The sequence below is a fragment of the Nicotiana tabacum genome, chromosome 15 (genome assembly GCF_000715075.1).
Source record: "Nicotiana tabacum cultivar K326 chromosome 15, ASM71507v2, whole genome shotgun sequence".
Taxonomy (NCBI): Eukaryota; Viridiplantae; Streptophyta; class Magnoliopsida; order Solanales; family Solanaceae; genus Nicotiana; species Nicotiana tabacum.
Genome location: NC_134094.1, coordinates 76,200,562 through 76,214,000, shown reverse-complemented (window position 1 = coordinate 76,214,000; position 13,439 = coordinate 76,200,562). Strand labels below are relative to the sequence as shown.

Here is a 13,439-nt window from a genome sequence, read left to right as displayed (position 1 = left end):
CTAAGTGTGTGTAGCATTTTTTGGGTATTCTCCTTTCTCCAAATACTCCCTGATATCGTGAAACCATGGATTCCCATCGAACTCTTCTTCGACGTGAGTGCAATAAGCATACTGCTTATGTATTTCTATTGGGATGGGATCAATATAGTTCTTATTTGGATGTTGTATCACGAAAGATGGTGTGGCTAGTGCATCCGCAAACTCGTTCTGGATTCTAGTAACATGCTTGAACTCTATCTTTGAGAACCTTTTGATCAAATCTTGTACACAATGTAAGTATGGCAATATCTTGGTATTCTTGGTGGCCCATTCTATGAGCACCTGATATATTAGCAAGTCCGAATCTCCGATTACCAGTAATTCCTGGATGTTCATGTCGATAGCCAATTTGTGTTTCAGAATGCAAGCCTCGTATTCTTCCATATTGTTGGTGCTTGGGAACTTGAGTTTGGCGGATATCGAAAAATATTGACCGGTTTCTAATACTAGGACAACTCCAATGCCTACTCCCTTGAAGTTTGCGGTTCCATCGAAGAACATTCTCCAACCATCATATGCTTCGGCGATTTCTTCTCCTATGAAAGACACTTCTTCGTCGTGAAAATACATTTCTATGCCAGGTGATCGGCCAATGCTTGCCCGTTGACTGCCTTCTGATTCACATAGACGATGTCGAACTCGCTTAGTAATATCTTCCACTTTGCTAGCTTACCCGTAGGCATAGGCTTCTGGAAAATGTACTTTACAGGATCCATTCTTGATATGAGGTATGTGGTATATGCACATAAATAATGCCTCAACCTTTGAGCTATCCATGTTAGAGCGCAACATGTACATTCCAATAGTGAATATCGAGCTTCGTAAGGTGTGAACTTCTTACTTAGATAAAATATATCCCGATCACTCCCTCAAGAATAGAAGGCAATAACAGAGCGAATCTGTCAGAGAGTACTCCACAATGTGTAACCAGTGCAACCATATGTCACCCCGCGGGCTTTATCGTACCCTGCCTGCTCGTCCCGACCTATTTGTAACCAGCTACAACCTTGCTTGCTCCTTACTTCCGGTCTCATCATGTTGACCTAAGACGCATCCAAACACTCCATCCAACACGGATTGATACAGAAGTAAAGGTCTCTCGGGCTCTGGTGGGACCAACACAGGAGGTTTGGACAGGTACTCTTTGATTTTATCAAAAGCCCTTTGACACTCCTCGGTCCAACTCGTTGCAACATCCTTTTTCACCATCTTGAAGATTGGTTCACATATTAATGTTGACTGTGCTATGAAACTACTAATATAGTTAAGACGACCCAAGAAACTCATTACGTCCTTTTGCTCTTTGGTGGTGGCAGATCCTAGATGACTTTGATATTTGATGGGTCTCAATCAATGTGGCGGCGACTGACGATGAAACCTAGCAACTTCCCGGCAGGGACTCCAAAAGCACATTTTTTATGATTCAACTTCAAATCGTATTTTTGTATTCAGCGAAAAACTTTCTTAGGTCTATTATGTGATCCGAGCCCTTCACATCATCTTGTAGCAATATATTCCCCATAGCGTAATAAAGGCTATCTTTTCTGCATCCTCTTTGTCTATCAAAATCTGGTGGTACCCTGCGAAGCAATCAACAAATGATTGGAGTTCATGCTTGGCACAGTTATCGATCAATATATGTATGTTGGGCAGCGGGAAATCATATTTTGGACTCGCTCTATTCATATCTCAATAGTTAATTCACACCCTGACTCTCCCGTCTTTCTTCAGTACCGGCACAATATTGGCTAACCAGGTCAGATACTCGACCACTCGAAGGACTTTGGCTTTGATTTGCTTGGTACCCTCCTCTTTTATCTTCAAACCCATGTCTGGCTTGAACTTTCTGAGCTTTTATTTTACCAGGGGACACATAGGGTTGGTAGGTAGCTTATAGGCTACTATGGATGTGCTCAACCCTGTCATGTCATCATAGGACCATGAAAAATTGTCCTCATATTCCTTCAGAAATTTGATATACTCTTCCTTGTCTGACGGTGATAGTTGAATGCTAATGCCAGTTTCTTTGGCTGTTTCGGAATCCCCTAAATTAACGGTCTTAGTTTTTTCTAGATTGGACTTTGGTTTGTTCTCAAAATCCTCCACTTCCCTAAATATTTCCTTGGGTATTACATCATTTCCCCATTCTTCTTAATCTTTTCCGTCGTGTTTTGTTGTCTCATTACATGTCATAGTTGTAGATTCAACAAGATAGGTAATAATTATGCTGAAAAGAATGTAGAAAGATAATAATATAAATAAACAAAAAGCAGTGATGCATTAATTAAAACTTAAAACTGTCAGACAAATATGACTCGATGTCTCGAGTATTTATTTCAAAACCAAATACTGAAATATCTTAAATTCCAGAAAATAAATTTTAAAAGGAAATCATGCTAGTTCTGCCAAAGCTACCCAAGTGCTTGGCTAGCCCGGGATGGTGCAGCGGTCCAGTTCCTGAGAACAACTCTATCTCCCACAGTCTGGACATTAATGTCTCTCTCTTCCTCCTCTAAGATTGCACTGTAGTCCATATCTTCCTCGTTCAAAAACAGGCTCCTCATGCCAGCCAAGATCTCATCTTCTTTAGAACCCAAAATCACGTCGACCTTATGAAATGTTTGGTGTAGCGGTGGTGTGGGTTGAGGCAATGGGTAAGGAAAATCCTGCCATGGTGGTGACCAATAATTATATTCTTGCACAGTGTATTCGTACCCGAGACCAAAGGTCATGCCCTGAGTGCGTGGTTGTATTGGTTCTGTTATCCCTTGAAGTTTAGGACCAAGACCTTTGCCTGGTTCATACCCTAACCACAACAGCATGCTTAGTACCTTGTTGCTCCACCATCGTACTTTCTCGACCATATTTACCTGCTCGATATTGTAAAACGTTTATCCACCTAATTTCCTTATGTTCTCAACTACCGGTACGGTCTGGTTGGTTTAGATAGGATTGCTTCCATCCCCATGGATAATTACCTCCTGATGATTCCACTCGAACTTCACGGCTTGATGCAAAGTAGAAGCAACTGCCCCAGCCATGTGTATCCATGGTCATCCCAACAACAGATTATAGGTGGTGGAGATGTCCAACACCTGGAACTCGACATTGAACATGGTCGGGACTATCTTCAAATCTAGTTTAATTTCTCCAATAGTAGCTCTTTGGGACCCATCGAACGCTTTCATGATCATGCTTCCCATCCGTATCTCCGGTATACCTATGCCCATTCTTTTCAGAGTAGTCAAAGGGCATATGTTCAGACTTGAACCCCCATCAATCAAAATTCGAGTAGTGAACGTATCTTCATATTGCACAGTGATGTGTAATGCTTTGTTATGACTCAAACCTTTCGGTGGAAACTCAGCTTCATGGAAGGTGATCTTGTGTGTCTCCACACTTGTCCCACCATATTTTCCATCTCTCCACTAGTGATACCAACAGGTATGTAGGCTTCGCTTAACACCTTCATCAAGGCGTTCTTGTGTGCGTCCAAGTTTTGTAACAATGATAAGATGGATATTTGAGCGGGAGTTTTACTTTGGTGATCAACAATAGAATACTACCTTGCCTGTACCTTCCTCCAAAGGTCATCAGTACCTGTCTCCACAACATGTGGTTTTGATGCGGTCTCCTTACTTGTTCCCCTAAGATTTTCCAGTGTGTAGACCCTGCGTGTTCTAGTCATTCCCTAGGTGGCACCCGTTTCTTCCATCTTGGCTTTTCCTTTCCTTCTTGCCTCTGCCACAGAATCCCAAGGAACAATGTTAGGTTTGTAGGATGGTGATGGAGCTACCATCACAGCGAATGATGTCCTGGATGTAGCTACTTCAACCTCGAATGGCACCTTGGTTTGCACCACTATCAGCGAGAGTGTGACATGGGATGTCATAGAAGTGTCTCCTTCTCGAATAAGACTGATGGATCCTTTCTGGTCCCATTGCTCATCAGTCTCGATCACGTTTGCTCCCTCACCCCTGTGATCAGGAAGGGGGTTATTGCGGACGTTCGGTACAGATTCTTTTGCCTGTATGACCTTGGTCTCAATCAATATCTGTCACACCCCTTTTTGACCCCAAAAGATATGTGTTATAGATTATTGTGGGTTAATGAGTTTTTTCAATTAAAGTGACAAACTTGAGTAGGGATTATTTTATTTATAGAGTCGCCACTTGGAATTGATTTTTGGGTGTTCCAAGTCACCTTTTATTTTAATCCCCAGTCAAAGGAAGGTTTGACTCCATTATTATTGGTCTGTAAAAATAAAGTCTGGGTAAGGAATTCTGTTGACCAGAGAGAAGGTGTAAGGCAATCCTCGAGTCCCGTGGTTCTAGCACGGTCACTTTATTGACTAAAAATGGCTTGAATTAATTTTGGACAAAATGTGTTTTATTGGATTTTCGTGTTTTACCTATCCTCTTTTAATTATTAAATTATGGAATTATCTTTGAAACAAATCACGTGTGTGAATCCGTTTTGTTTATTGCGCCAAAATCATGTTACGTGTATGTGTACAAAATTAATAGCATTTTATTAATATTAAGATTGTTTTACCCAAAGTTGCACGAACGCATACTTCGGTTTTAATTTTGAAAATCACAATTATGTCACACGAACGTATACATAGTCACGATAGATTAATTAAAAATGCGCCTAAATCACTCTAAAAGTGTTCATTATTCTTCTTAAACTTTGAGATTATTGTAAGGTCATGAATTATGAAATTACTTGTGGAAGAAGTGATGTACTCTAATTTTATGAGTTAAACTAACAATTTTAAAAATCGATTGATCGAAATTGTAACTCAAAATTATACCTAGCTTTACTAACGATTAGTTGGTTGGCCCCAAAACCTTTACAATTCACTGCCTAAAGAAGTAGTGAATACATTAATTCCACATTATCTAATAATAAAGGCCCACTCATCATTCTTTCAATTAGGCCCAAATTCCATTTTTATCCCAATTAGTAGATATAGGCCATTTTACTCTGTAACAAATTTCGAATTGCTCTGTCTAACAAAATGAAATAGCATATTCCAACCCTTACATATGATTTTAATTTCACAAAAACTAAAAAAAATATCTAAACCAAAATGCTTAACAATCAAACAACCGATAATGTAAATGCAACCAACAACAAATCCTAAAAAAACAACTAGACCAGAATATTGCAATAAAGTTCATACCAAACAAAGCCAACAAAGAATATATAATTTAAAGAGATATGAATGGATCATGGCAATAAGAATTACTGAAACAAAAAAAAAGAGAAAGAAAATGGACCTTTGTATTAAATCTGAACTTTTGAGTTTTGCCGCAGGGAAATCCCAAAGCAAATAAGACCCAGATAGGACCTCGATGAACCCAGACCTCGGCGGATGAAACTCGATTGGACCTCGGTTAAAACTCAGCCGTTGGAGCTATTTTGGGGCTGCTGTTTTGTGCGAAAAGCTGCTGTTTCGCTAAGTATCGGGGGGCTATTTTTGATCTGTTTTGGCAGCAGCGGTACAACTGTTTTGGGGTTATTTTTGACCTGAATTTTAATGGTACTCACTACTGGTTTTTGGGTGAAGAAGAGGGAGTTTTCATCTGCTTTTTTCAATGATTTGTGGGGCATATTTGGAGCTATTTTTCACTGGTTTAAAGGTGTTTTGGAGCTGAATTTCATGGCTGGTTTGGGAAGGAGAGTTGCTGTATTTTTGCAGCAGCTTTGGATCTGAATATTGGTGTTAATGGAGGTGGTTTTTGCAGCAACACAGGGTGGCGTTTTGGGGTGTTTCAGGTGGAAATTAGGGCTGGACAATAATGAAACCTTGGAGCTATGAATCCATTGAGTTTTCAGGTGGTTGAAGGTGATCTTACATGGCTCGAAATGGAAGAAAAAAGGTGGAATTTGCAGTGGCTGACTTTCTTCCTTAGAGGAGAATTTGCGGCGCTCAAAAGCTTAGAATGAAAAGATGGTTGCTAGGTTCTTTTTTGTTTTTCCTCTCTCTAGCATGTTCTCTGTGTGTGTTTATATAATGTGAGTGTATGTACATGTGATGGAGGGGATAGTGGGGATGTGAGTGGGGACATGAGTGGTGAAAGTGGGAAGTGGGAAGTGAATGGGGAAGTGGGAAGTTAGGTATTAGGGAGATGAGTGGGGAAAGTAAAAAGTGAGGCATTGGTGAGATGAGTGGGGAAAAGTTCAAGCACTGTAAAAAATTAGATGCTCACAGCATGCCCCTCTTTGCTTGGAAAGATGAAGAGTTTTCAGGCAAAGATGAGGTGAGTCATATGACTAATTTTTGACCAAACCGTTATTCAAAATGAAAAGAAATAAAAGATAGGGTGCAACCGAGTCCTGGTTTTGGACAACCTACATATCCCGGGTTATAGTGGAATCAGGTCGCGTGTAGTTCAAGGAGAATGGTGGAATGGTGAGTTGCAGAGTTGTGTGAGGTTCCGTCGAGGCTCCGGTCCGTGGTCCTGTTATTACATCAAGATCAAAAGAAACTAAACAAGCCTATCAACTATCAGTTACAAGATTCCAATCTATAAGTCTTCTAAAACTTGATCTTGAGTCTTGACTGGTTCTTCACGTAGACTCTGATCTGAACCTTAATGCTATCTAGCTGCAGGTGCTAGTTTATTCTTTTACGGTTTCTTCTGATCAAAATAGGAAATGTAAAGCTCGTAACTTCAGTCATCTTGAACAGTCCATATCCTTTCCATCTGCTTCTACATTTGGATTCAATTCTCTCTCTCTCTCTCTCTCTTTTAATTTTTTGGATTGAGACTTCCTCTTTTGGTAATCTCGAACCCCGCGCCTCGAGAAAAACCTACTCAGACACATAACAAACAAACAAACAAAATTTTTCTACCCCAATTTTCACTAGGAAAATCTCGTGAGTTATTTAACAAAAAGTCTATACTACTTCATTATTGACAACAATAAAAAGGGCGGGATTGGTGTACCTTGGGGAAACATGATTTTTTTTTGGAATGATGTACCCTTCTTGTCAAAATTATGTCTCAACTAAGTATTTGTGTACCTTATGTTGGGAAAATATGACAAGGAAATAGTGTACCTTACATTAGCAAAGATATCAGGGAGTGGTTGTCACGCTCCAAACTCAGGGAGCACGACCAGCGCTCAATCGAGTGAACATGACTGAGCAAGCCTATTAGTTTTTCTTTTACCCAAACTCATTCATGAAATAAGAGGAGATGCACTCCATTAATCAAACACTAAAAAGATTTCACTAACAACTCCCATTTCATTCCATTAGCAGCTTCGTTCATAATTTTCAAAATATTACAAGTTTATAGATATAATGAAAAACATGTTTGCCAAATACCAACATTTCTAGTTCAATTCCCCACATCGAACACCACCCATAACCTATCTACGGAGCCTCTAAGTACAACAGAAGAGTAATATGGAAATGCCGGCAACAAGGCCCCGGCTATACCTCAAAACATAAATTACAACATCAAATGATATCAGTCCCGGAATAGAGTAGGGCTCACCAAAACCTGCTGAATAGGGAGTAATTGCTAACGAGGACCAAAGTTGCCCGCTGATGAACCACCTGCATCTATTGAAGATGCAGTGCCCCTGGCAAAAGGGACATTAGTACATATAGAATAGTACTAGTATGTAAAGCTAACTGTCCTCTTTCAAAATAGAATGCCCAGATAAGAAAGGAAAAACCATTGAAACAACAAGTTACAATCAACAAACATCCAAATGTCTAGTTCAAACATAACAATTTTCAAAATACGAAATTAATATATATTATTGGTTGGGAGATCATTAGCACCGATATACCACTATGTTTGTAGCACGGAGTCCGATCGGCTAGGCCATCTCCCCACGAACAAAGTGGTTCGACATGTGATGCGTAAGAAAAATGTTACCAAGAGCAGTACCACCATGTGCACAACATGGCGTCCGAACTCCACCCGATCATCTAGGCCGCCTTCCAACATTTTCCGTGTGAGTTGACTATTCCAATCCACAATTATTACCAGTTTTATCCCAATTAATGGAAATAATATCAACCCATCAATATCATCCCAAATAAGGGGAATAATTACAATCTACCCCTATACCGACACGTGTAGTTTCGGGTATGGGCCTCATGATCCACCCTTCCTCGGTTTGCTAATAATACTCCTAAAAATATTTTTGGTTTGCACACAAAGATAACATAAATACAAATATATTTACCTCATCATCTTTCATATTGTATAAATCTCCACTAGTATTTTTAACCAATAACAACAATAATATTCCCTTGGCTCTTTTGGCCATTCACAAGATTCTTTATTTAAGGCACGGTGGCCGTATTTGATATTCCACACTTTTATTTCTTCCCTCTCATGTTTCATCATCATAAATATCAACATATATAATATTTCGGAAATCACAACTTTAAGTTCATTAGAAATGAAGAATTTAAGCACAATAGATTTCTTTCCAAGAATGGAGTAAAATGATTGGCAATCGATGCGCAAGTTAAAATCATAAACAAGTAACACACCATTTATTCTTGAAATAATTTTCCCCATAAAGGGCAATACACAATTTCCACTCACGAATATGTAAGAACGCAAAACACATTGAAAATACTCACAAAGCATAGCATTAGTTAAAACATCCGCATATGGGCATGACTTGGGTACATAAGCTTTTAGGAAATTCTATTTTTGAAATAATTTTGGAACAGTTGAATCAAAGCTCGTTTCATAATCTTTCTCACATCATCTTATTTCATTGGCACCATTGGCCACAAGTATAACTTTCATCTTGGCACGTTGGCCACATTCTATATCCCCAATTCACTTATTTCATTTTCAAGTATCTTTATAAATTATCAACAAGAAGAAATTTCCAATCAAAACTTTAGGTACACATATGAGCAACTAAGAGCCTTAGGCATATCGAGTTTTTCTCACACAATTTGGAATACTAGCTTTCATTTGAAATACGACTCAAAGCTATAACATTTAATACACAATCAACACTTTGAACATATATATTTCGACTTAAGGCTCATTCGGAATAGTCAAGTTTATAAGGGATAACCCGGAACATAGGAATTAGGAACTTGAGCCAACAATACTTGAAACTTATGGGAACATTATGGAATTTGATCCTAAGAGAGTAGTTTAGCCAACATACCTCGCTTTGAGCTTTCCTTAAATTATTACAAGGTTCCGAAAATCCTAGAAATCCAAATCTATTTTGAGACATAATAAAATTGAACACAAATTAGGAAGATATTCTTGGTTTCATCTCATTTGAGCATTTTATCAAACACTAGGTGTGCAAGTTTGACTACAAATTTCTTCTACAAGATTTACTTCATTCCACAACCCAATCTTTACTTATTTGAGATCAACAATCTTCCCACAAACCTTGTTGGCACATGCATGTATAAATAATACTCTTACACCCAAGAATCATACTCTCAATCAACCACCTTCTATCCAAATTCGAAATTGAAAACTAGGGTATGGAACCTTACCTCTTAGATGAAGAACTTGTGAGATTTCTCTGTTGGATTTCAAAGCTTGGACAAGAATAGGCCTGCTTATCAAAATGGGGTCGGGTTATGAGCCCCAAAAGGCTATTTATCACATCATCTTATTTCATGAGCCCCAAAGGCTATTTATCAAAATGGGGTCGGGTTATAAAAATAGGAAAATAGACCCTTCGAACTTAGGTCTGCGATCGTAGAATAGACCGCACAATGGGTATGGGGTCCGCAAAATGGTACGCAAAACTGTTGCCCAGAACTGGGCTAGACTGGTCAGGTCTGCGACTATTCTGCATTCCGCAAACCACTTTTGCGGTTCGCATAATGATTCTGCGGTCGCGGAATTGACCGCAAAATCACATTATTGTAGGAGTGTCCAAATGATAAACGGTTTGAAGCGTTAGAAACTAGACTCGATAATGTTTCATTTGATAGGTTGACCATCACATAAATCTTTATACATATGTAGATTTGCTCGTCCAAGTTTTGATTTTCTGCGTATTCATTTGGAACTTTTGTCTATCATGTAATTTCAAACTTGACTTAGACTTAGGGCTCTCCTTATACCCCATATCACTTATAATATGCCTCGTGCACTTATTATATCCATTATATTAATAGTCGTCGTCTGCACACAAAATAATATAATTAGCAATCATTAACTTTCTTAATAGCGCTTAAGTACTTCAAAATATTTCGGGGTGCTACAGTGGTGTACCCTGCATTTAAGCTCACATCACTAGGGAGTGGAGACCCTATGTTGGAAAAGAGAGACGAGGGAGTGGAGACCCTATGTCTAAAATAACATCAACTAGGGAGTGAAGACCCTATATTGAAAAAGAGATACTAGGGAGTGGAGACCCTATATCTAAAATAATATCAACTAGGGAGTGGAGATCCTATGTTGGAAAAGGAGACTAGGAAGTGGAGACCCTATGTCTAAAATAAAATCAACTAGGGAGTGGAGACCCTATGATGGAAAAGGAGACTAGAGTGTGGAGACCCAATGTCTAAAATAAAATCAACTAGGGAGTGAAAACTCTATGTTGGAAAAGAAGAAAAGGGAGTGGAGACCCTATGATGGAAAACAGACTAGGGAGTGGAGACCCGATGTTGGAAAAAAGACTAGGGAGTGGAGACCCTATGTCTAAAAATAAAAATCAACTAGGGAGTGAAGACCCTATGTTAGAAAAGAGACTAGGGAGTGGAGACCCTATGTTGGAAAAGAGACTAGGGAGTGGACACCCTATGTCTAAAAATAAAAATCAACTAGGGAGTGGAGACCCTATGTTGGAAAAGAGACTAGGGAGTGGAGACTTTATGTCTAAAATAAAATCAGCTAGGGAGTGGAGACCCTATGTCTTAAATAAAATTAACTAGGGAGTGGAGACTCTATGTCTAAAATAAAATCAACTAGGGAGTGGAGACCCTATGTCTAAAATAAAATCAACTAGGGAGTGGAGACCCTATGTTGAAAAAGAGACTAGGGAGTGGAGACCCTATGTCTAAAATAAAATCAACTAGGGAGTGGAGACCCGATGTTGGAATAGGAGACTAGGGAGTGGAGACCCTATGTCTAAAATAACATCAATTAGGGAATGAAGACACTATGTTGGAAAGGATACTAGGGAGCGGAGACCCTATATCTAAAATAAAATTAACTAGGGAGTGGAGACCCTATGTTGGAAAAGTGACTAGGGAGTGGAGACCCTATGTCTAAAATAAAATCAACTAGGGAGCGGAGACCCTATGTTAAAAAAGAGACTAGGGAGTTGATACCCTTTGTCTAAAATAAAATCAACTAGGTAGTGGAGACCCTATATTGAAAAAGGAGAGTGGGAGTGGAGACCCTATGTCTAAAATAGAATCAACTCGAGAGTGAAGACCCTATGTTGAAAAAAAGACAAGGGAGTGGAGACCTTATGTCTAAAATCACATAAACTAGTGAGTGAAGACCCTATGTTGGAAAGGATACTAGGGAGCGGAGACCCTATGTCTAAACTAAAATCAACTAGGGAGTAGAGACCCTATGTTGGAAAAGAGACTAGGGAGTGGAGACTCTATGTGTAAAATAACATCAATTAGGGAGTGGAGACCCTATGTTGGAAAAAAAGACTAGGGAGTGGAGACCCTATGTCTAAAATAAAATAAACTAGGGAGTGGAGACCCTATGTTGGAAAGGAGACTAGGGAGTGGACACCCTATGTCAGAAATAACGTCAACTTGGGAATAGAGACCCTATGTTGGAAAAGAGACTAAGGAGTGGAGACCCTACGTCTAAAATAACATCAACTAGGGAGTGAAGACCCTATGTTGAAAAAGAGATACTTGGGAGTGAAGACCCTATATCTAAAATAATATCAACTAGGGAGTGGAGACCCTATGATGAAAAAGGAGACTAGAGTGTGGAGACCCAATGTCTAAAATAAAATGAAACTAGGGAGTGGAAACTCTATGTTGGAAAAGAAGAAAAGGGAGTGGAGACCCTATGATGGAAAAGAGACTAGGGTGTGGATACCCGATGTTGGAAAATGACTAGGGAGTGGAGACCCTATGTCTAAAAATAAAAATCAACTAGGGAGTGAAGACCCTATGCTGGAAATCAACTAGGGAGTGAAGACCCTATGTTGGAAAAGAGACTAGAGAGTGGAGACCCTATGTTGGAAAAGAGACTAGGGAGTGGACACCCTATGTCTAAAAATAAAAATCAACTAGGGAGTAAAGACCCTATGTTTAAAAAGAGACTAAGGAGTGGAGACCCTATGTCTAAAATAAAATCAACTAGGGAGTGGAGACCCTATGTTGGAAAAAGGAGACTAGGAAGTGGAGATCCTATGTCTAAAAGAACATGAACTAGGGAGTGAAGACCCTATGTTGGAAAGGAGACTAGGAAGTGGAGACCCTATATATAAAATAAAATCAACTAGGGAGTGAAGACCCTATGTTGGAAAATAGGCTAGGGAGTGGATACCCTATGTCTAAAATAAAATCAACTAGGGAGTGGAGACCCTATGTTAAAAAAGAGACTAGGGAGTGGAGACCCGATGTCTAAAATAAAATCAACAAGGTAGTGGAGACCCTTTGTCTAAAATAAAATCACCTAGGTAGTGGAGACCCTATGTTGGAAAAGGAGACTGGGAGTGGAGACTTTATGTCTAAAATAAAATCAACTTGAGATTGAAGACCCTATGTTGAAAAAACGACTAGGGATTGGAGACCCTATGTCTAAAATCACATCAACTAGGGAGTGAAGACCCTATGTTGGACAGGAGACTAGGGAGCGGAGACCCTATGTCTAAAATAAAATCAACTAGGGAGTGGAGACTCTATGTTGGAAAAGATACTATGGAGTGGAGACCCTATGTCTAAAATAAAATCAACTAGGGAGTGGAGATCCTATGTTGGAAAAGAGACTAGGGAGTGGAGACCCTATGCCTAAAATAACATCAACAAGGGAGTGGAGACCCTATGCCTAAAATAATATCAAGAAGAGAGTGGAGACCCTTTGTTGGAAAATGAGACTACGAGTGGAGACCCTATGTCTAAAATAAAATCAACTAGGGAGTGGAGACCCTATGTTGAAAAAGCGACTAAGGAGGGGAGATCCTATGTCTAAATTAACATCAACTAGGGAGTGAAGACCCTATGTTGGAAAGGAGACTAGGGAGTGGAGACCCTATGTCTAAAATACAATCAACTAGGGAGTGGAGTCCTATGTCTAAAATAAAATCAAATTGGGAGTGGAAACCCTATGTTGGAAAAAAGACTAGGGAGTGGAGACCCTATGTCTAAAATAACATCAATTAGGGAGTGTAGACCCTATGTTTGAAACTGAGGCTGGAAGTGGAGACCCTATGTCTAAAATAAAATG

The 13,439-nt window shown here is 39.4% G+C and overlaps 1 protein-coding gene across 1 annotated transcript; it reads right to left on the bottom strand.

The window, feature by feature from the left end:
* LOC142169685 (uncharacterized) lies at nt 1-609 on the bottom strand. Its single transcript, XM_075231584.1, has one exon. The coding sequence runs from the start codon at nt 607-609 to the stop codon at nt 1-3; it is 609 nt and encodes a 202-aa protein (XP_075087685.1).
* Between the last annotated feature and the right edge of the window lie 12,830 nt (nt 610-13,439).

Excerpts from the sequence above, each read along its gene's own strand:
- LOC142169685 (XM_075231584.1), bottom strand. The coding sequence starts at position 609 with ATGTATTTTCACGACGAAGAAGTGTCTTTCATAGGAGAAGAAATCGCC.